We start from the raw sequence: 24098 nt of genomic DNA on the forward strand, positions 1-24098 counted from the left end.
AGTAACCTCATTTTGTCCATTCGTTTTTTTTTTTTGCGGATAGAAAGCGGTGGACAATCCAGGTGTCTCTAAATTATCTAAGAGGGTAGAACAATATTTTTAAGAGGCATCCCTGAATTATCTAAGAGGGTAAAATATATTCTCATAACACCCCCTCCTATGCCCCCTCCTTTTAACACCCACTTCTCCAAAACCCCCCCATGGCCCCTCCTTTTAACACCTTGCTTGCCTCCATAACTCCCCTCTTTCTCTCTCCTTTCTCCTTTGTTAACTCCTCCTCACCCCCACCCCCATCCCCTCCCCATGGCCAAACCTTTTAACACCCTACTTGCCCCCCCTCTTTCTCTCTCCTTTTTGCTTTATTAACTCCTCCCCATCCCCCTTTCCCTATTCTCATTCCTGTTCCCGTTCCCATTTCCACTCCCACTCCCACTCCCAATCGCATTCCCATTTCCATTTCCATTCCTATCATGGTCTTGGGTCTTGGGAAAATAAATCCTAGCCATCAAATCATCAAGCTTTGTTTTTAAATAATGCAGACACCTCAGCAATGGAAATTTTACTCAAATGAAAGCAAATGAGTTGATGCCACATAAGAAGTGAGAATGTTAAAAAATAGAAGGGCAATAAAACCTTGGCACATCAGCACATGGAATGTCAAAAATAGAGAGCTAATAAAAATTTGCCACATTAACAAGGAGAATTTAAAAAAATTGTCCACTCCCCAAGGCCATGATGGTTGGGAAAGGCCGTGGGTTGGCTTTCCCTAGGAAAATGGGTCAATGGCTAGCGCCTTTTCCTTTAGGGAAAGGCCTCCCCGTGGCCTTTCCCTACACCGCTCTCCCCCCAAAACCACCTCCCTCCCTCCCTTCTATCGCTCCTGAGGCCTTTCCCTACACCGCTCTCCCCCCAAAACCACCTCCCTCCCTCCCTCCTACTATCGCCCCTCCTTTTGACACCCTACTTGCCCCCACAATCGCCCCGTTTCTCTCTCCTTTCTTCTTTGTTAACTCTTGAGAGATTGAATGAAATGACTGGAATATGATGAGATAGGGAAGATACACTAGTAAATCAAGCAATTGTAGGGCTGAGTGATTCAACATGAGAAAACCCTAATTGTGTAATAGTGAAATTGCTTTGTGTGTGTGCAAAGGAGAGAGAGAGAGAGAGAGAGAGAGAGAGAACCACGCAAACTAGAAAGACTTAAAGAGACTTTAAGAGCTTTCAATAAGTACTTTCCTTCCATAAAAAAGATTTGATTAAACGAGTGCCCATTAAGGTCTATGTTCTAAGGTTTTGAAATAGACAAGGGGAACATAAATATATATATTTTAGCGCATAATTTTCATTAATTCACACAACACATGCAAATTAGATAAAGTGATGCGGATCTAGGAAATGCATAGAACCATGACACGCGGTGACACTGCGAGAACACATAAACTTGCCTCCAAATTTAGCGACGCCTGCCAAATTGACCCTTACTATTTGCTTCCAATCAAAGGAAGGTGGCAGTTTGCGTCTTTTCTGAAGAACACTCGCCCGTATCTACGCTACAACCCTACCTCTGCACAGAACCCTATTTCTTTCAGAACCCATAATTTTACAACCCTAGAGACCATAACCCTAGTTTTGGGGTTTTCGAAATGTTACGATTCTTGCACAGGCGCAACAAAGGGCATGGCGTAAGGTTTTCGCAGTGCATTTTGCCCTCTGCAGACTGGCTCAGACGATGCAGCGATGGTCGGCCATGGTATCTTCCACATGAACAATATCATCATCAACAGCAGCAGCAGAGAGCATCCCACACACAAGGCCTGTACGTCCACCACACCACGGGCCAGGCTAGCCAGAGCTCCATAGCCGTCACCATTGGCCTTTTCCATGCCCTGCAGAGCTCCCGCCCTGGCCTCGGCTTCTTCACACCCATCGATGTTGCCGCCTCTCATCATGGCCCTAGCAGGTTCCAGATAATCAAAGATATCTTTAAGCTTCAAGACAGCGCACAATCCATGTACGGGATCACGCAGACACGGGCTTTCGATCTCGTTGAACACGATAAGACAGATGATCTCATAGAGGAGGTTTTGAAAGGTATGAGCTCCAATGACAAAAGGGTTTACATAAGAGCTCCAATGCCAGTAAGATTAGAAAGTTAAATTTGTTTGGTTGAAATGATGGAACATGTTCATGGAGGGTTTCAATGGCAATGAGATCAAGGAAGAACTATTTATGGTTGATATGATAAGGCATATTGCTTTTATATACTTATTGGTCTTATTGGTATCCTGTAGTCGTATACACATATGTGTGCATGCAATGAGATTGGCATGGCCAAAAATGATCAAATGGGTGTTTTCTTTAGTATATCATGCAGACACGCACGCACGCTAGTATATCATGCAGACACGCGCGCGCGCACGCACACACACACACACAAGATTGTTTTTTTTGTGATGCCTAAGTCTGAAAATTATCATAAGATCTGGCAGCAACACATTGTTAAGGGTGGACATGGCTCTCCTAGCGCTTCTTTCTTTCTATTTTCTTGTCAGATGCATATGTCATAATGTCTATTGAGGCTGAGATTGCATTGTGGATTACAGCTTATGAAGCATACAAGGTTATTCTTGACTATGTAGTTGTTGAAGGACATGGCTTTCCTCGCCTTTCTTTCTTTTCTATTTTCTAGTGAGATTCATATGCCATGATGTCTTTTGACACTGAGATTGCATTGTGGAATACAGCTTATGAATCATACAAGGTTAATCACGACTTTGTAGTTGTTGAAGGCACAAGCTTGAAAAGAGCCGGAGATGATGCAACCCTCTTGAATGCAAGAATTGCATCAACACTGGGTTTGCCTGTTTTAATGGTGACCAATGCCAGAAAGGCAGTCGGTGTGGGAGAGAGGAGGATTGTAAGGTGGGATAAAATGGAATGGGAAAGAGAGGTTGCTTTAAGTGCCCAAGTAAGTGCTTCCGTTATGAAACGCAATTTTGTTGACGTGTTGGGATCAGTGATACATCGCCTACCGGTCACAAAACGGGCTGAGACATTGTTACATAAACATTTCCAAGAACTCAGAATCCCATATTTAGGAGCAATCCCGGAGGACCCAATTTTGAAGTGCATCAAGGCAATACTCAGACTCAAACTCTCAAATATCATGTGCATCTTTTCAATCAACTGAGCAAACACTAAGTCTTTGCTTGTATTTTTATCTCAGGTTGATGATATTGTTACTGCTCTGGGAGCAAATATTTTGTATGGAACTCATGGTGCTGTTGCGCGATCAAAGGATTCTAGTCAATTTGTTGCAGCAATGCCACAACTTGCAGATGCCCTTTCACACATCAAGAGCTTGAAGGAGATTTCAGAGAACATAGTTGTCATCACTGACCCTGGACGCCCGGACATTTTGCTTGGTTTGATTGGTGTGCACCAATCTGATATGTATCCAAATGTTTCTGCGATCGTTCTTTCTGGTGGTAACACATTGCAACCAGAAGTCGAGCTTTTAGTAAAGGTTGGTAAAAGGGTTATTCATGCTGTTTTCTATACAAATAACAAACTGAATGGGAAGCTGAGTAGTAGTGTGGAGTTTGGCTTCACGCTAAACATGTGTAAATGGAATCAAATTTGTTTGTGGCAATGACCGTTCTTTTCAAACATTCACTTTCACATTCCATTACCCATTCGACACTATCAAAGCATTTTACAATAAATGAGGCCTATGATATTATCATTGATTTTTTGAAAGAAAGAAATTATAAATAAATAATGCTACAAATGACAAGCAGCATAATATGACTCATGAGTACCATCAAGCCCTAAGAAAACATAGTTGTGATTCAGTCTCTTGAGCTGCTCTACACGTGACCACAAGAAGGAGGTTTTGGGAATATTGATCATGGCATGCAAAGCCTTTCATTTTTCTCAAAAAGTCGTGGTGCAGGGCCTTCTTCCAAGTATAAACCATGAAAGAATCTACTCTCTCTCATCATCATATGCAATGAGCGCATTGCAAGTGTGGGTGGTAAGAACTCCACTTGAGATGGATCTTCACAGAGGCATATATTATGATGCCCCTTTTTTTCGCTTCTATTATCAGGGAGAAACTGTGTGGCTCACTGATTTAGGATCCTAGGTGTTTGATGACGGAATTTTGACAGATTATCCCCAGTACGTTACTCATGGAATGTTCCATATCATGATCTTGGCAGAGATTTCTTTGCTTCCTTCAATGCACATCACTAGGAAGTTATTCCTCTGGTGGAGCACGCCATCAATGACACAATTCAGGCATCTACCAAGCGGCCTAATTCCTTTGGGTTAGTGTCCTGAAAACCAGCCACATGAACAGAGTTGTGGAGACTTTGACAGATTGATTAAATATTGTAGCAGGTCAAGGACAGGCTTCATAATAGGCCAGAGAAGCTGATGAGGACAGATGGGGATTAGGTTTACAAGAACATCCAAAAGGGTTGTCTAAAGAAGTTCGGTGAAGTTTCTCCAAGTTGGCACTGGAGAAGAAAGGATCATTTAAGATCATCCAGAAACTTAGTGATGTGGTTTTCAAGTTAAAAGTTCTCGAGTCATAGCAGCATGCATCTAGCATTTCAAGCTAAGCTCCAATAGCATGCTAAGCTGTTTGGGCTGAATCTGATGCTCTTCAAGTTTGGTTTTCTCTCTCTTGGGTGCCTGCTCCAAAAGACTTGTGGAAGATGTGTAGAATGGGGGAGAGGTGTTCAATTTAGACCTCCAAAAGGTTGGCCAACTTGTATTGTTTTTTGTTTTCTTGCATTAAATGTGTTCACACTTTAATCGGCAATATATATTCGTTTTCTGGAAACACTCAATTGCAAGATTTGAGTTGATCGATATCTCTTAGGTTCACTGAGCAATATATCATCATTAAATAATCTTTGAGATTTGTGATTGTGAAATCGGTATCAAATCCATCCATCCATCCTTGGGAATTTCTTCTTGACTGTGAGCCTTGTTTTGTAAGGGATCGTGTGGACTGAGCATGAAGTCCTGACGACAAGAGAATAGAATATAATATGTCCTGGTTTTGCACTAGATGGAGATATGATAGCAAGATAGACTGAATATGTGGATGACCAGGCGGTGTGATCTAGCACTAGAAAAGGCAGGACAGCCCAATTGTTTGACAACCTGGGCCAGGCAAGTAGCAGTTTGTAGGGTGCATTGGGAAGCTTGTGAGCACTGTGTAACCCAAAAAAACCCCAAAAAACAACAATTAACGTTTATTGCTATTGTCAGCTGGCTGTAGCTATCTAACAGTTGGTGAAGTCAACTAGGGGCTGGCCACACCATGGTTGTGGGGGGAAGGGTTGTAAAAGAAGGGACCTTCACTCTCACTTTCAAGCATTCACTCCTCCAACAGCACATTAGTAACTGCCCTCTCAACAAAGATGGGTTTTTTACAGAGAGAACTTCTTACATTTACTACAAGTTGACTTATTCAGAGGCCTCTTCAGAAGCACATGCCACAGGTCATGAGGATTGTCATTGATCAAATCAGAGTCCAATCACACCTCTTGCAATGTGAGACAGGATTATATGGGAGATCATTGCCACAGAAGGCGTGCAGCATCTCTCCAATGTGTGCCATGAAAGAGATTGAGATGGAGGAAAACTGTCCATCCAGTTGCCTCATCTATCACGAGTTGCCTTTATGAGGAGGATTTTGGATCTCTGGGAATGTTCATTCAATAGCCTGTTAAACAATGGTTGGGCCTCTTTTGGAGCTCAGAAAACATAGTGAGAGCCTGTTGAGGTCGAAATAGACAGCCTCCTTATTTTTGGTCAATCAGGCTATAGAGGATCTCAAGAAGAGTGCAGGGGCAACTTTTAGCCCTGTATACTGGCCAATCCTATGGTTTCTAATGTTACATTTGCCTACACCTAGGCCAATTAACAGCAGTAAAGGAAAATGCCCACGGCCTCACATCAAGAGCAGTGGTCACAATCTTATGTGGGCACCACGGTCAATCCCTTATCCTGAGACTCCTATTCTAGAGGTGAAGGAGAGCAGATTCTTATAGAGTATATGTGGTGCCACATGTGTGTTTTATACGTTGGTCACCTTTTTTAGCTACTAATTATCTAAATAGTTGATTTGATTTTCCACTTATTTCATGCCAAATTGCACAATAGTTACACTTCCAATGTGTTTCTTGCTCCCATGGAGCCTTGTAGTCTCATATGAGAAGTAAAGAGAATGTTTCTTTCTTTTGTTCTCCTCTCCAGCAAAACACCTCTGTCAGCTGATTTCAGGAGCCATCTTAGTCCTCTTTGCCAGGACAGAAGTGCAACTACTTTGATTCTTCTGTGCGTGGAAAGATCCTTGCTTGAGACATTGTGTGTGTTCTAAAACTCGTTGTAGCTGAAGAATGATGTTGGTTAAACTTTTAGCTATGTTTGTAATTCACATGCTGAGAACAACGCTTAACAAGGTTGTATTTGCTTGCTTTTCTATACACAGGAACAACCAGCTGAAAAGTTGCCCCCAATTATTCTTAGTCCAGAATCTTCTTTTGAGACTGCAGCGACTTTGGCAGATCTTGAAGGGCAGATCCTTCCAGAGTCCCAACAGAAAATTGAGCATGCTAAGGTGATCCTGTCTGAATTTTTTTTGATAGCACTAATGGGAATGATACTTCAAGAAGTAAGGAGTATTTGTCGTCAGGCATGCATGGATTACATTGGAGGAAGGAGTATTTGTGATCGGGCATGCATGGATTGCATTGGAGAAAGGAGAAAACTTGTAATGGAAAAATTTGGTAGAAATACATTTGAATGATCTCTCATGACCCACGACAAGCTAGAGTGGATGTGCTTTGCATGGACTCGTGCGTGCGTGCGTGCGTGCTTGCTTGCTTGTGCGCGCGCGCGCACACACACACACACACTCTCTCTCTCTCTCAGGGTATTAAATGGGTGCAAGTGTTAACAAGGATGTTTAAAGCAATGGAAACTTAACACAAACACAAATGCACAATACTAACCTACAACTAACATTTATTATAGATAGATGATTAGAATTACAAAGATTTTATTTTCCAAAAAAGAAATTCTATTAAGTATGACAAGGTATGATTGTGAATTAAATCTATTACTATTCAGGCAACCACCAGAGTTGATGGGCGTTAATTATTTTTGTTTAAAAAAAAACCAGGAGTTTGTTCTTGTCTTTACCACTCCACCCTTGCTATCTCGATGCACTATGTTGCTAGAAGTGTTTTGAGTCTTCCACGACTGCAGGCTACTGGAAGAAAAACTTATCTAGAATGCCAGGCATGCACAAGCAATCTGGGCACCGAGGGTTCCAAGAAGGTCCGAAGGATTATGTGAAAAGAAGATTCCCATTCCCAATCTGGGCACTGAGGGTTCCAAGAAGGTCCGAAGGATTATGTGAAAAGAAGATTCCCATTCCCTCATTCAGGCATTACGTTTTACTTGCGTAGATTTGGAGTTTCTTGGAGTGGCTTTGTGTCACGTGCACACATTAATTTGGTGCCATGTAGACATGTTTATTCCTTACAGAAGCATAAGTTTATTCATAGCATTCATAGTCTAGATCTACATTGGATCTATGACAATCATTGTAATTACTCATTCATTCAGTAATATATAGTAGGAGTAGGTTAGGTAAAGAGTCTCTCTCTTCTCCTCCTCTCTACTTCTCTATGTCATGAGCATGTGATTAGCGTTAATCTTTATTGCTTTACATTAATCATCATTAAGCACGCTTCCGCATAGTAGTCATGTTACAATTGGTATTAGAGCATGTCTAGGTTGTTTCTAGGAAAAGTTTTTCATCAATGCTAGGGTTTGTATGTAAATCAGCAAATTAGGGTTTACAAGAAAAGTTAGGGTTTGCGTTTTTGTATCAAATCAGTCTTTTTGCATGAGCTTTTTGCTCATTGTCAGCATAGTATAGTACTAGAAAGTTTAGATTCCAGTCTAGCATGGTTCTAGGGTTTCTAGGATGCATGTAGAAGCCTAGGCTTAGGGTTTTGGGGTTGATTATAGCAAAAAAACAGCAAGCGTTTCTTCATGGTAACCATAGAGGATATTTTTGCTTTGATGAAAAGGCAGCTAGTTGGGCAATGTTTGAACCGCAATCCCAGGAAAGAGAAAAGATTTGCCAACAAGCATGTGAAGACCAAGATTGCCAAAGAGAACAACGTGAAGAAGAAGCAAGGCAAAGAAGAATAACGTGAAGAAGAAGCAAGGCAAAGAAGAAAAGACGATGAAAGGCGTGAAGAAGAGTATTGAAAAGAAATAAAGAAGCTTTTTGCCATGATGAGTCAACGTCCTCCAGTGGAAGCAAGTGTGGTAAAGACCAAGGAAGAGGACAAGAGTACCACAATAGAAGACCAAGGACAAAGGGATACCAAAGAGACACTAGAAACCGTGTCGGATCCGCAGGTCGAGGTCAACCAAGAGGTACAATTGTTTGAGCATGTAGAGCCACAAACAATTTCAGATTCCATGCGAGTTCCTGAGATCATCATAGCCATCGAGGAGGTGACAGTTCGTGAGGTTCCCACAATTATCTTCTAATCCATTGATGTTTCGGAGGTGTTCATGGAATCTACCATGCCAATAGAGCTTCCAAAGGCAAAGGAGAAACTTCCATTGTTCGCAGTTCTTGAGGAGATAGTGGTGGAGACACCCTATGGGAGATCCAATCCGTAGTCGAATCGAGAGCATGGAGCAAAGGCGCATCATGTGCACCCCAGCTCCAAGTTTAGCAGGAGGAAATGTCACGTGCACACCTTAATCCAGTGCCACGAGACATGATTATTCCTTACAGCCACCTTAAGGGCAAAGTTAGAGGTTGTATATGGGCAGTTTGGAGCCAGTTTGGTGGCCCTATAGGTGCCTAGGACATGCACCAATGCATGGTTGATATATACGTACGTACGGATCTGATCCGTACCGTACGGCGGTACTGTACGGATCCGTACGTGTACGGATCGATCCGTACGTGAGGTTTTTTTTTGGTTGAAAATCGACGTGCGTGTCTGATTGGGCGCTCGCCTGGCGGCTGGCCTTTGGGTACATACTAGGCCTTTCAACTTTGATTATTGGACTCCAGAGAGCGTGCGTTACAGAGAGGCGAGAGCAGAAAGTTATCGAAAAAGACCAGGCGACCACAGCGTTGGAACTTTGGCGCCAGGCGTGCGTGTAGGTAAACTGAGCATCTTCCTCTCTCTCTCTTTCTCTCCCTCTTGAGTCTTATCTCTTTCTCTTGCATATGTGCTGCGCACTTGGCAGGTGCAGACAAAAGTCTCAAGAGCCATCATGCCTAAGCCAACTAACCCGTATTGGCAAGAGCACACCAATGTCATCCGCATTGTCAACACGACAGGGCAAGCTGGATCTGGCACGCGACGATGGCAATGCAAGTATTGCAACTTTCAGCTCACCAGTACCATTTCTCGCGTCGTTATGCACTTGACAGGCATTGGCACAACCAATAACTGTGCAGGGTGCAAGGCAGTACCAAAGGACATTAGGGATAAGTTGATTGCTGAGAATTTTCCAGCAATGGGTGCAGGGAAAAAGGTGAAAGGTAGTCAACAGACACAAGATGCTCTCCATGATGCACTCTTGGGAGACTTGGGTGGTTCTTCACAGGTTCAGGAGGAGCAGCCCACTGGCAATAGGAAGAGGGCTCGTACCATGCATGAGCAGCAGGACTATGTGGAGGATGATGGAGAGATGCATGCACCAAGGCAGACTACCTTGCCTTCTCGAGTCTCTTTCTTGGGTGAAGGAGCGCCAGAAAGTGGCTGAGATGGAGATTGCTCGCACTCTCATTGAGTGCAACATCTCCTTTCATGTCTTGAGGACTGAGCAGTGGCAGAGGATGGTCAGAGCCATAGCCCAGGTTGGACACACAGAGGATTGGTCGGGGTTGGAATACAATAAGATGCGGACCACTATGCTTGAGGAGCAGAAAGCATTGATAGATAAGGCATTGGTACCAGTGAAGGCAGGTTGGGGGCAGTTTGGGTGCACCATCATTTCATTTGGCTGGAGTGACATTCGTAGGCGACACATCATTAATATTCTTGTGTCGTCTTGCCTTGGCACGTACTTCTTGCGTGCTGTTGATGCAGGAAAGGCTGGAGAGCGGATTACAGGTGAGTTTATCTATGAGCACATCCGGCAGGCTATACTTGAGGTTGGCCCAGAGAATGTGGTGCAGGTTATTACTGACAACGCCTCCAATTGCAAGGCTATGGGTGAGATGATTGAGGCAGAGTTTAAGAACATTGTTTGGACTCCATGTGCAGCTCACTGTCTTGACTTGTTGATGGAGGACATTGGGAAGTTAACATGGGTGTTGCCTATTGTTTCCCATGCCACAAAAATGACTACTTTTTTCCGCAAAAAGCACAAGGCATTGGCTATCTTTAGGAGTCACAGTACACTTGACATGGTGCGGCCCTTGAAGACCAGATTTGCATATATGTATCTTGTGTTGCAGCGACTCTATGCAGTGAGGGATCCACTTCTACAGACAGTAGTGGACCCGAAGTGGAGAGAGATGCATCACGCACAGGAGGAGTCCACTAGATACATACAGCGGCGGGTGCTTGATGAGTCCTTTTGGTCGGAGGTGCAGGCTATGATAGCAGCATTGCAGCCAATTTATGTGTTGCTGCGTGTCACAGACATGGAGGGCTCCACCATGGGCCTAGTCTATCATCTCTTCTCAGAGATGAAGACACACATCAGAGGCTGCAGATCATTGGCGCTTGATCGGTATGTACTTGCTTCTGTAATGATTACTCTATTAAATATTTAGTATAATACTATAATGTATAATACTATAATCAAAATTCAGCCTGTTAACTAATGTTGACAGTTGTGTCAATGCTTTTACAGTCGGGAAGAGATCTTGGCTATTGTAGACAAGAGATGGACATTTATGAGTCTGCCCATTCATGCGATGGCTGCATTGCTTCATCCTTTCTACAAGAAGCCAACTCTTTTTAATGACAGGAGTCTACTAAAGGGCAAGGATGCATACATTGGCTTGATTTGCGAGGAGGATGAGCAGTTGGACATTGATGCAGAGATCGCTAGCTATGAAAATAATTTAGGGTCATCCTTTACTAGAGCTGTGGCATTGAGGCCGGAGGCAACGAAGTTCTCTCTTACATGGTGGCAGAGTTATGGAAGACAAGGTCTTCCAAAGCTCACTCGTATCGCTTTACGTGTCCTCTCACAGGTAAAGTTTTCTATCTTTACATTTTCCATACATGTGTTATGAACCTGGGACCATGGTTCATTGTCCAATGTCTATTGTCTATGACCATGTCCAATGTCCATTGTAATTTGTCACCATTGACACGTCACATGTGACATGCGGGATTGCTCTGCTGGTGGATGCGAGCGCAATTGGAGCGCTTATTCGCTAATTCACACGAAGATCCGTAATCGACTCAGCACTGCACAGCTAGAGAGATTAGTCTACTGCCGAGCAAATATGAAGCTTGTGCGAGATTACCACGCTTTGGGGACACCCAAGCAGGTTAGAAAGTTGAAACTTTGGGCTAGCGTTTATACATATTACAAGCGAATATTTGTAATTACTAATTACTACTTTCTACGCTGTTAATAATGTGAACACTGAATTGCATTTTGTTTTTTAACAGACAGATCCATCAAAATTGAAGCTGGTCTCGGAGGGGAGTGCAGAGGAGACTGAGCAGCAGCAGCAGCAGCTTGTGAGAAACGATCATCTCCGGTTTTGTGGACTGTTTCTTCTCCAATTCTGGGATAACAAATCTTCAGCTGGTCATCATAAGCTTCATCAGCTACTCGTATCTCTTGTGTATCTCGTTTACGAGTTTACGAGCTTGGGATACATTGGATTTGGTACTAGCTTGGTGAGGGATCTTGTGGGTGATCCCCGTGGTGTGCTCGACATTAGAATCTCATGCCTCGACATTGACTTCTACTTGGGTTTCTACATTGGCATATTTATTGCTTTTGTATTCATTGATGTATTGATCCTGGCTTGCGAGCCTGTGGATTGTTTTTGAATAAATTCTTGAAAGGGGGCGGGCGCTCAATGTGTGTGTCCTGTGCAAAGTTCCCTAAACCCTTCTCTGATTCCCTCTCTCTATCTTCTCTCTCTATTCTTCTATCTCTTGGATATGTGGTGGAATCTGTCATAGCACTCACAGCATGCTGCGCTGTGCTAGTTTATAAGAGAGTGGGATCATGGCATCATTTTCACTGCCACTCATATGGGACCTTTGTTGGCAGCACAAGGTACCTGATTGGTTGAGATTTCGCTCTTGTTTGGTTTGAAATATAGCAGTTTTTGTCACCGTCTCCTGTGAGCATTGTCACACCGTCGCATTAGACTACGGGTCCTCGTCCCTTCTCTCAACTCCAATCACTCATACACACTCACTAGCATGCATTAGAGAAGGTAATTAGTAAGAGGGTTAGCAAGAGCAAGACTCCATTGCACAATGGGAGAAAATGTTGTACTTATATAAAAGGCCATAAGGCCATAAGTGTTCACATATTGTAATGCAGGGCACGTGAAAGTGACAAAATTGATGAACTACTTGTAACAAATCTACTTAATCAACAATCACAAATAATGAAAGAAAGTAGGATTCTTAAAAAAGATAAACGAAACTTCACTGAGAGGGAAACATGCCCTCCCCTTTGTAGAAATTTATTTATTTATTTATTTGAAAGAGACTTCTATTAAGTATGAAAAAGGCATACAACAATCACGGCTATAAGCCGGAATAGAATAGAATCGCCCCAATATGTAAGGTGATTTCAATCACTGAGGAGCATCATGATGCCATGAGAGACCTGTGGGACTAGAGGAAAAGAAAATGCCATGGTCCCACTCCCGCATAAATACAACATGGTTTGCCTGCGCGGAACGAGAGGACTCTTGAATACAGCCGAAGTAGCCATGAGAGTATGGATGATGTCACCCCATATAGTACTAATGCACTGAGACCCAAAAATTTGGACACCCTCAATAGCCTCCATGCATCTAGCTCTTCAGATCTGCCACGTTGTAATATTGACAATAATATGCTAAATGGTGTCAATCCTCTGTTTGGGAGGTGTATAATCAGAGCGAGGGACATCGTGCAATAAACCATGTTGGGCAAACCTCTACGAATGAAAATAGTAGAGTCTGTACCACTGTCCTCATAGAAAAGCTGCGGACCAGACTGGGAAAGCCAAGCAACTGCCCCTCAAGTCACATGTATGGCACGGCCACTCAATTTGCCCATAAGTTGGGCTATAGGACCCCAAATATGCTGTGCCGTGTTGCATGCCCATAAACAATGCTGTACAGTCTCAGAATCTGTTGCACATCTTGGGCGGGTAGGTGCTACACCAAAAACCGATCTCCACTGATTGGTGGGGAGACCACCATGTAAAAATAACCAAAATAAATGAGAGATCTGGCTCCTTCTGTATAAATGTCAAAGCCTATTGCCAAAATTTGGGATGTATCACTGGAGAGATATAATAACTCTCCCAATGAGGCCTGAGAGTAGGGATCCTATGCATCTGTCGAGTGAGAAGAAGCCTGGCATTCCGGACCGTGAAACTGAAAAAGGAAAGGCTTTTCAATGGATCGAAGGCATCAATCCACTCCGACTCTCCTGAATTTCATTGAAGATAAACTGATAGGATTGCCACCATATAGCCACAAACACCAAGAGCCATGAGTCATTATCTGAGGAGAAGGGTGAACGAATGCTTCCCGGAATCCTCACTGGACTGGATGATCCCCTCCATGCTACATCTCCTCAATCTCCCTCCAGGCAAGATAGAATAAATGATGCAATCTGTAGCCTCCTGGCCCGGGAGAGCCAATGACCTGCAGAGGAATGCCTATCCTCGAGAAGACTCCCAGCCAATTTGGATGATAGTCTCCATGAAAGGTCCCATAGAGCCACTCATGCGGAATAGCTATATCAATTTGATCAATACGTATGCAAGAGCCCCTAAGATGGTGGATGGATGCAGCTCTTTGATCCTCCGGAAGACTCTTAAAGGTCTTCCAAGCAAGAACTATGTATGCACATCTCTCCCATCCTGACCACTGCATGCACCAAGTGGTCGACTAGTCTCATCCCCTGATGAACTCATTCCACATAACAGGTTGTCAGTCAGCCTCATCCAAAGACCTAGGGAGCCTTTGTCGCAAAAATGGTCTCATGCTTCTCCATGCTCTGACAATGGCTGCAATAAGAGGGGAAGATCCTCCGTGAACAAAAACCATGTGCTGGGCAGCCAATCTCTCCCAACATGGGGTGTACAGCCGGAAATCTGAGACAAGAGATAATCCTTCCAAGGCTCAGTGCCTGGTAGGAAACCTCTGACCACAAGTTTGCAGAGCAATGCCCTGCACTGAACATCTAGATCAATAATATTCAGCCCCCCCTCTCGTCTGGTGTGAATAACTGTGAGCGAAGCTACCTTGGCACGAGTGTTTGTGGTGCCATCCGAACCCATACCAAAGAAAATTGCGGATCAATCTCTGCAATTGACCAATGCACGTACGAGAGAAGCACCAACAAGAGGCAATAAACCAAGCCGAGGCAAGCAATACCTGATTAGCCACCAAAGCTCTGGAGGCTAAATCTAATCTCCTGGAGCTCTAATGAAGAAGCTTCTTCCGAACACTCATAAGTACCGGAGCAAACTGCTATGCAGGAGAAATATCAACCCAACCTGGTATCCCAATGCCAACCAAACTTCAGAAGTAGCTTTTGGAGAATGAAAGTCCACCTGGAAGAAGCCTCGACCAAGAAAACTAGTATCCTGGAAGTGCACAATCAGCTCCGAAGGGAGAGCTGCTAGAAGCCATTCACGGGCTTGGGAACGAGAGGGGTGGAAGAGGGAATGCTCCAGTTTATAGGTTTAAGGCTTCAATGCTCTAGAATGGAAAGAGGAAGCTCCAAATGACAAGTGGCTACTTTAATTGACAAGTGTAGGGACACTTGTCTCATTCTAGATCCCACATGTCTGAATTTAAGAGGCGATTCTTCCATAACCTTATATGCTAAGAATATACCAACTCGTAAAGAATTTGACAAACGTGCTTTAGTAAGTCTTGATCCTTGCGAAAATCTAGAGGTTTTGATGCGAATGGTATTTCTATCAGAGTCTCCTAAAAATAACAACTCTTCTAGATTTTAGGAGTTGCATGCTTTAGGTCCAAGAAGGCTTCGTTTGTAAAGATTCACTTGTTGATGGTTTGTTCAAATGATTTGAGCATCTGGTTTTGCCTTCGAAACCACTCATCACTTGTTCGGGCGTTTTGGTCAATTTTTTTTTTTTTTCTAGAAAGGAGACTTCTATCAAGTATGAAAAATTTTACAAAATGGAGATTTCACACCAAGCAAGGTGGAGATCTGGGCAGGGATAGATTCCCTAGGTACAAGTAACGGGAATTACCTAATCCTGATATGTATAGGTGATTTATAAGCTACAATAATTGTCTTCATGATTTCAGGTTATCCAATTCCATGGGAGTCGGAGGTTGTTAGGTTTTTTAGGACCTTGAGTTGGTTTTGATTTTGTCTTTTCTTTCATGGAGATAGTTGTGGGAGTGGTGGCTTCTGACTAAGCTTGTTCCTATATAGATAACTATGTGGAAAGAGTTGATGTGAATGTGATTTTGGAGTTAGTTGTCTAATGTGGTTGGACTTTCTTGGATTCATTTCCAAGAGTGGAAATATTCTAGATGGGGAAGTCTGAACATACCTCACGTTAACCACATGGTTAGAGAGCCTAATATTGGGTTAGGGGACCTTGAGGATTAGTGCAACAGGCTAGAATAACATGGGCTAAGGGTTTAATAGAGGATCCCATAAGTTATAAGTTATTATTAAATTGATAGCGATTTACAGGGTGACTTATGGCTATATAAGTGGGGTGAGCCTATGGCCCTATTGAGATTTTATTGTACTCTTGAGCTCTCTTGAGAGTGCTGTGGGAGGCCAGCAAGCCTAAGACTTGGCTTGGGAGTCAGTCCAAGGTGGAACCTTAGCCTATGGTCGTGGGGGTGGTTTGCGCGGATGTGGACCTACGGTTGGGAGGTGTGCTAGCAACCTATCTTGCACCTTTGCTATTTATTACTAATCTCAAGTAGTCTGTAATGCCAAATGAGGTCACTGCCTCTATCTGTGAGGAAAGGGCCAGGCCTCTAAAGTCTCAAGAAAGCTTCTTGCCGCTTCCGCATGTGGTCAGAACCTCCCTATAACTTCCCCCACTGACCGCGGAGGGTGTGAATGATATCAAGCCATATGCTCCTGATGGTCTCAGCTGGTGGAGTGTGGGCACCCTTGATGGCCTCATTGCATCTAGCACGCCAAATGTGCCAGATTGCTATGCTACTTCAAATCTCCCATCTCTGGCATGAGCCTGGCCTACAGTCACCTGTAGGTGGGGCTATGACTAGTACTGTTGCAATATGATGGTGAGAGACCTGAAGGGCTAGTCCTCCCCCATCCTCCTCATAAGCCCTGCCACTCCAGCCTCTGTGGCCCAAGCGACAGTGCCCCAAGTGATGATCCGGGTCGATGCCTTGTCCATAGCGAAGATGCGGAGAATCTGCTGAGCCTTCGGGCAATCCCAAAGGCAATGTTGCTAAGACTCCTGAGGGTGGCCACACCGTAGGCAAGCTGCCGACCTCCAACTGCCAGCCAAGTACCTACTACTGCCAAACTCTTGTGTGCCATCACCTAAGATAGAGAGTGATCTTTCTAGGCTGAAAGTTGTCCCAAAGCCTCTTCTAGAGATCTGAAAGGAAGCACTGCGATAGGCCCTAAGACTGCCAATGTGTTGCTGGTGTCGATGTGCCATCTATCTCAGGCATTTGGATCTTGCGGCCTAGCTGCGCTGTATATGCAAAGAAGGGAGCATCCAGAGTCTCCTCCCAATTTGCGGGATCATGCCAAGTCCACTCTCCTGGGTCCCAGTGCAGCCGCATGAGAGGTTGGCACTCCCAAATACATAGCCGCCATAGTCTCTCCTTGGCCACCTTGACCGATGCTGTATCTATGTGCCATTCTTGTGCCTGAAAACCAATCACCCTCACCCTTTGCAAGGTGCAGCCTCTGAAATCCTCCAAGGGAAGCTCTGATCTCTCTAGTTTGCCATGAGATCCAATAGAAAAAGTGAGTAGACCATTGTCCTCATCTGCTCCATGGACCGCCACAAGGATATCGTGTCTGGTAAACACACCTAGCCACACTGGGGGGGTTGGTTCTAGAATAGGAGTCAGCCACTCGTGAGGGATAGCTGAGTCAATGTCGATGCTAAGCCTATCTCTACCCCGGATCCCTGTCAGGCCTCTCTCCTGCTCCTCTGAGGGTAACTGCCTGTGTGCAATCTAATCTCCAAGAGACCTGGCTGGCCCCATGCTCAAGGTGCCCCACGATACATGCGGTCGGGCCCCTAACATGTGGCCATTGGGTAAACGGATCAGGGGGTTCTAGACCAAAGGCTGCCGAAGCCGCTCCTGTGAGGCAATTGGAACTATTTGTCTGGGGGCTGTGGCCTGAGATGATCCCAAGCATGAAGTAACCTGGCTGCAAATAGGTCCTCAAAAGCTGGGCTAAAACCACGGGCTCGCATCTTTGTGAAGATCCATCTGGTACTCTGCGGCGGCCACAATCCCCCAAGGCTCGGAGTGCAGGCTGAAATCTGGGCCAACAGGAAATCCTTCCGGGGCTCACCACTGGGAAGGAGTCCTTTGACAATCAGCTTGCCCAACAGGGCACGACTCTGGATAGCAGGATCGATGAGGCCAAGCCCCCCTCTGCTACGTGGCTGAATGATCACTCCATGCCACCTTGGCCCTGGCTGGCCTCCCATCACTTCCGGCCCAGAAGAAGTTCTGGATCAATCACTGTACTTGGCAATACATGCTTGAGAAAAGGCCCAGCACGAAGTGATGTACCACATGGTGGCAAGAAGTACCTGGTTTGCCACCACCACTCTGCCTACTAGGGAGAGCTCCAATATAAAAGCTTCTTCCGAATACTCGGAAGAAGTAGAGCGAGTTGCTGCTCGGGAGAGATATCAATGCCAACCTCGCAACCAAGATAGCGAACTGGAGTGCCCCTTGGGATCCATTGGAAAGTCTCAACTGGTCGCCAAGTCGGGGCGGGTGCTGAACCTACCCAAAAACCACACGACTTGTGCCAGTTGGTTTGCGCTCTTGATGCGTAGCAGAAAATCTTGATCGCCTCTACGAATCTCTCGAGATTCTCCACATCTCCAGCAAGGAAAGCTATTGTGTCGTCTGCGAACTTTGAGTCTAGCAGCCCCTCCTGCGTGCGGAGAGGAAGACGCAATCCTTGAAGCCCAATCTCTTGGCGGAGAGAAAACTACTCATGGCCTCGGTGACGAATAGGAAGAGGTACGGTGCTAGAGGACAATCTTGTCTAACCGAGCGGGAAAGGGGGAATTTGTCGCCCCGGGATCCCTGAATGAGAACCTGGCTGTGTGAGGTTGCATAAAGTCCTGGGACTCCATGAATCCACTCCATGGGGAATCCCATCCGGCTCATTGTGCCCTCGAGAAAGCTCCAAGCCACCCTGTCATAAGCTTTCTCAAAGTCTAGGAGTAGCACAATGAGGTCCTGTTGCTGCATCCTGGCCGAAGCTGTTGCCTCCCCCCAGAAGGTAAAGATGTTGTCCAGAATGCTCCGATCATGAACAAAGCCAGTCTGAGTGTCGTGGATCAAGTCTGGGAGAAAAGGCTGAAGTCTCCTACTGATGGCCTTGGCCAAGATCTTATAGGCTGTCCCTAGAGGAGTGATGGGTCTCCAGTGTTGGATCTCCAATCTGTCACCACCCTTCTTGGGAATCAAGTGTATCAAGCCCTCTGAGAGCCTCTCTGGCATGGCACCTCTGAGGCCCCCCTAAACCCTGAATGTTCCATGAAACAATCCGCATATCATTCTTTGTGTGATGCGGCACTAGCGGAACTACCCTCCACTCGAAGAGTCTTGGGCGAGAGTTTAGACGGGGAATAATCACAATCCGTGCGGAGGCGAAGGCGCATCAGGTGGGCACTAATCCTGTCCTCCATGTGACGCCACTTTGTACGAGCGCGAGCGTATGCATACTCCGGACTCCATCAATCACACTACCACCAACTCCGGATCCCGATGTGTCCCTGGGGCTGCACTAAAGGGGAAAGAGAAGATCATCGTGCCATTATCTGGCGTAGAGGGCATGGAGTGGTGAAAAACCACACATCTGAATAGGGGCTACTATCTCCTCACACATGTTGGTCCCTTTTGCCGTCGGTAGCTATTGGAAGAAGCTATAGTCCATAGGTTGTCCCAGGATCCTAGGGGCCACCCCACCTGGGGACACTAGCGGGAGAGCCCTCACCGGGGAGGTGGCAATGGTCATCTCTACTGGCTCAGAAAATCGGTAAATCAAGTGACGGATGGATCCGACTGGTTGCCTCCGCTTTGGGTTAGGGGCTGCTGGGGGGCGATGAGAGTGCTCTGGAGAAGGGGGAGGGGGGGGGGGGGGGGGCTCGGATGATAAAGGTGGGGCGGAGTGAAATGCGGCGGGTAAAGTCGGTGTTGGGGTTGGGAGAGGAAGGGGGGGAGGCGGCGAGGGGCCCTGACGGGGGCTCAGAGAGGCCAGCCGGCCTCTTAGAACACTGGGCATCGGGGGGTGGGGAGGGGGGGATCTCGATGAGGGATCGGTTGGTATACTGGTGGGGCCGGAGGGGCCCGCTCCGAGGGCAAGTCGCCAATGGGAAAATGCTGAGATAAATGCTCATAACGGTTCTCTGATAGAATCGAATCCTCCTGAGATTTGCCAACCTAGCGCTCGGCTCTGGTGGTCGTCTGGCGACCTGGGTGCGGGCCAACCGTTCGCCACTCGCTGGCAGCTGGGTCATGTGCAGTCGGGGCCTGGTGCTCCGCTGCATGAGGGCCTGCCTCTCTCCCGGCCCCTTGGTGAGGAGGAACCACCAGAGACGGTCTCCTGGATTGCCACCGAGCGCAAGCTCTGGCTAAATGACCTATCTATCTGCAAATGAAGCATTGGCCTGGAAGGCTTGGATACTCCACGCGCTGTTGTATGGGGTCGCCCTGGAGGCTAGGAATAGATGTACAATGCGGTACAGACTCCAATGAGGCCACACAAATGCAAAGGGATGGAATCCCAGCTGCTTGCGTGAGGGCCGAGGCAGTAGTGGGGGGGGACTCCATTACTCTCCCGATGGCACCACCAATCACCAGGGGAGAAGAGGAAGGTACTCCTTCCTAAGGCCTAGGAAACAAACTGTCACTGGGAAGCCCGAAAGGCCAGCGAGACTGGGTCAGATGCTGGATCAAAGCCGTGCTGCCACTGTGCAAAGAAGGCTTGCGCCGTACACAATGCAAGGGGACTCAGCTGCATGACTTGGTCTGATGTTGATAGGCGAATTGAACTCCACCTGGTAGTATCCGCGCCCTAGAGGGCGAATATTAGTGATCTTTGCAGGGTCACCAATGAGGCTGGCCTGTAAAAGATCCCTGAGTTATGCGCGCGCAGGGTGGAGGCCTCAAGTGAGGCAACAGTCATGCGAGAATCTGAAGATCCATTCCGGAGAAGGAAATGCAAGCACCGGTGGCCTCGGTTGGGGATGATGGAGCGGCTGCCATGGAGTCCTCGAGGGTGAAGACCAGAATAGGCCGAAGCTTGCTGAATAAAGTAAAAAACCCCAGAAGCCTGGAAACACCAACCGGCATGGGAGGGGAGAAAGGAGAGAGGCGGAGAAACAGAGAGGGGGGTGGAAAAAAAAGGGGGGGGTGAGGCGGGTGCGCCGAGGGAAGAGGGCGGGGCGGGTGAGGCAAGGCGGAGGAGAGGCGGGAGACGGGGGGGAAGCCCAGGCAAACAGCGTAAGGGGAGGTGGGGCTGAAATGAGGGAGGGGGAGGGGGGAGCAGCAACGGTGCATAGCAGGTGGGCACCAGGGGGGTGGGGGAAGCCGAGGAGCTCGCATGACTTCTTAAGAAAACAATAAGTTTAGGCATAAAACCTTGAGAAATCTGAAAATAAACAAAAGAGAGAGTAGAGAGAGGACACCACACTAGAGGTTGGAATAGCCTTGGGCCGCCCCCCCCCACCGCCCCCCCCCAAGTTACATTACATAAAACCCCTTGGAGGAGTCTTGAGTACAAGTTTTTAGAGAGCTCTCGTCTTTTTACACGTCTCAACAATGAGAGAATAGCTGAATTTATAGTTCTTACCCAAAAGCATAAAGAAAAGCGCTTTAATACCCATTTATAACCCAAAAAGCATCTTTTTAATAATAAAAGCTCTTCTCTTTTAAGTATTTCAAAAGCTTTTAATCTTTTGCTTTCGAAAAGCTAGTCACATCATTCCAAGCCTGTTAGGTGGCCCTACGCTGCTATCTTGCCACGTGGCAGTGTCACGTCAGCATTGCCATGCCACTCTTTTCTTTCTCTCTTTTTCTTTTGGGTTTGTTTTGTTTTTGCATAGCGTTGCATTTTTTTATATCAACAACCTGTATTTTGATGCTTTGGTGACGTGTATCCTCAAGATGTATTTTCACATGAACTAACATGCACACCATGCTCATGCTGATGATGATGACAGGATAGACTTACAGCTAGTCCATTTTGTTTTTGTTTTTTTTTTCCAGTTTTGTTAGTCTTTTCCATGGCCGGGTACCACATGGAACTCCTGTACCACTTTTGGTTGCATAGACCCATTGGGTCTTTTGAAGATGTTTAATATAACTTCCTTCTTTCCTTCTTTCTTTCTCTTGGATTGGGAGACCATGGACAGGACACCACCAACGCTGAACCTGAGATCCGTTGGCATGTGGAGTTATCCAGGATTGGGCAGAGACCCTTCAGAGAGCCATACATCCCCGTCCTCCAAGACCTAGGCCCTCTTTGTGCTAGCTTCAGATCCAGGGGATCCTCCAGCAGAATAAAGCCGCTCTGCTCCATGTAATGGACATTGCCTCCATGTATACTGTCATAGATGAGGATGACACAAGATGAGTGCCACTCATTGTACAGACCTTCTCATTATACATACCGACCTTCTATTACATGTGTGACACAGACAATACTATATGGAGTAGAAGTATGGGGAGGTAGCATTTCAGCATCCACTTGTAATGGCATAGAAAAAATTCAAAAGATGTTCTTGAGGCGACAACTTGGGGTGAAATTAGCCACCCCTTACTCAGTAATGCTCCTCGAAACAGGGAGCCACCCGCTTGAAATGGTCGCACTAGAAAGGGTATACAATTACATCACCAAGATAAAGGGTATGCCTTCATAGCACCTACCAAAGATCACCTAGGAAGCTGGCTCTAAGCCACAAAAAACACACGAGCAAATTTCTTTCCTCTAGTTGGGTGCAAGAACTGCGAAATTGGTTTGCATGTTGGGGGATGGAGAATCGCCTTGACCTACCACTCATCAAATGCAGTCAGTTCTTGTGCAACAGAAGCTAGTAGACAACGTTTATCATAAGTGGAAAACAACAGAAAAGGACTCGTAAGTTTGAATATTTTTGCACACAAACCCGAGGTATTCGCTCGTGTATGCTCAACCGCAAGCAAGGGCTCAGCCTCACAGCACTAGATGCCACCCCCTCGGCATTGAGGTAGGTGCATGGGCAGGTCACTCGACAGAAAGTTGGCTATGTAGACAATGTTCTATGCATGCCATTGAGACGGAGGAGCATTTCACGTCGAAGTGCCGAGCTTATTCACACATTAGAGAGAACTTCAAGCAGCTTCTAGATGGATGTGAATATATACAACAGCTTTTGCGGGCAAGTTTCTTTTCTCCCACTATGCTAGGCACATTTCTCAACCAACTTTTTCATCATAGACAATACCTTGTAAGTAGTCAAACTGACACCCCTTGAAACTCTTCATTTGAAAGGAGAATTATGTGTGCTTTGTAGCAAAATTTGGTCCCATGGGTCATATATGGCCCCGAGTGGACGATAATACCTAATCTAATCTAATCTAATCCCCCCCCCCCCCCCCGCCCCCCCCGCCCCCCCCCCGCCCCCCCCCGAAACAAGTGTCTGTCCCCCGGGCCCAATACCCACTAGCTTCTCATATACGTGGAGTTAACATGGATCATGCATAGTCACTTGAGAGGGTGAGATGCCCCTGCCCCTTTAGATCCAGACCAATCTATCTTCAGCTCCAGATCTGGGATATACTCTAGTGACATAGGGCGGCAGTGCCCCACATAGAGGACATTGCATCCTTGTATGCTATCGTAGAGAGGATGACACATGATGAGCTCCGGTGGTTTCAATGGTGTTACTACTCATTGTACATGTAGGACCCCCGTAGTATGTGGGCCTATTTTCTTCGGCTTTTTTCTGTCTCCATGTTTATGTTTATGATCTTCAATTTAGACATGGAACAAATGTAATATTTTTGATCTCATAGATCCATTGGGTCTTTAGTAGATGTTAATGGCATCTTTCTTGTTTTCTTTCTCTATAAATCTCTTTTCTGTAACAAAAAGCAATGGAGAATGGCTTCTTGTTATAGTGGCTAATATTAACAGTAGTAGGAGGATGGCTGCTTGTTATAGTGGCTAATATTAACAGTAGGAGTGTCTAAGAAAGACACTGTTTTTTCTACTAATAATTGAATGAAGTGCAAAACATCTAGTTATCTTTGTAAAATATTGGCACGATTGGTGCAGCATTCAACTTTAGCTAGATTTGCCCTGAACTACAAAATGCATTTTTGAGCTCACAATCAAGGAGTGTGCCTAGGCTACCTAAGAATGTTTGATTGAGAAGACAAACCTTTCCTATATTCTATTAAGTAGCACGTGTCTATGTAATGGGTATCTATACCTTCCAAATAAGGCTGACATAGATCGGCACATTGAAAATGACTACATAAATGAGTTTTTGTTCTTTCCAGGTCTTGTTTGATCGGCACATAGACAGTGACCACATAAATGAGTTATTGGCACAAGTAAGATCATCATGCTTAATTCTACCTTCTT

At 45.7% G+C, this 24098-nt stretch overlaps 3 protein-coding genes and 1 long non-coding RNA gene across 6 annotated transcripts in view; all 4 read left to right on the top strand.

Annotated features, from left to right (window-relative positions):
• The first annotated feature begins 1402 nt into the window (after positions 1 to 1402).
• Positions 1403 to 24098, top strand: part of LOC147632053 (uncharacterized) — a 58742-nt gene continuing 36046 nt past the window's right edge. Inside the window, exons 1-6 of one of the 3 annotated variants that reach the window (XM_086808640.1) lie at positions 1423 to 2094; positions 2607 to 2623; positions 2765 to 3139; positions 3230 to 3529; positions 6515 to 6643; positions 24014 to 24067. In XM_086808640.1, coding sequence (XP_086664766.1) covers positions 1647 to 2094; positions 2607 to 2623; positions 2765 to 3139; positions 3230 to 3529; positions 6515 to 6643; positions 24014 to 24067 — 1323 coding nt within the window. In that variant the 5' untranslated portion in view covers positions 1423 to 1646. Of the gene's footprint in view, positions 2095 to 2606; positions 2624 to 2747; positions 3140 to 3229; positions 3530 to 6514; positions 6644 to 24013; positions 24068 to 24098 lie in introns of all 3 variants that reach the window. The other 2 variants (XM_086808639.1, XM_086808638.1) reach the window with 2 other exon arrangements.
• LOC147632054 (uncharacterized) lies at positions 6931 to 8944 on the top strand. The gene is made up of 3 exons (XR_015267414.1): positions 6931 to 7365; positions 7430 to 8370; positions 8408 to 8944. It is a non-coding gene; the product is annotated as an uncharacterized LOC147632054 (long non-coding RNA).
• On the top strand, positions 10419 to 11387 carry LOC147632055 (uncharacterized). The gene is made up of 2 exons (XM_086808641.1): positions 10419 to 10812; positions 10936 to 11387. The coding sequence occupies exons 1-2, from the start codon at positions 10484 to 10486 to the stop codon at positions 11321 to 11323; spliced, it is 717 nt and encodes a 238-aa protein (XP_086664767.1). The 5' UTR covers positions 10419 to 10483; the 3' UTR covers positions 11324 to 11387.
• Positions 11417 to 12110, top strand: LOC147632056 (uncharacterized). Its single transcript, XM_086808933.1, has 2 exons — positions 11417 to 11584; positions 11709 to 12110. Exons 1-2 carry the CDS (start codon positions 11417 to 11419, stop codon positions 12096 to 12098), a joined length of 558 nt encoding a protein of 185 aa, XP_086665059.1. The 3' UTR covers positions 12099 to 12110.

This window comes from Cibotium barometz, chromosome 14 (genome assembly GCF_041138505.1).
Source record: "Cibotium barometz isolate CiBa-2024 chromosome 14, ASM4113850v1, whole genome shotgun sequence".
NCBI lineage: Eukaryota > Viridiplantae > Streptophyta > Polypodiopsida > Cyatheales > Cibotiaceae > Cibotium > Cibotium barometz.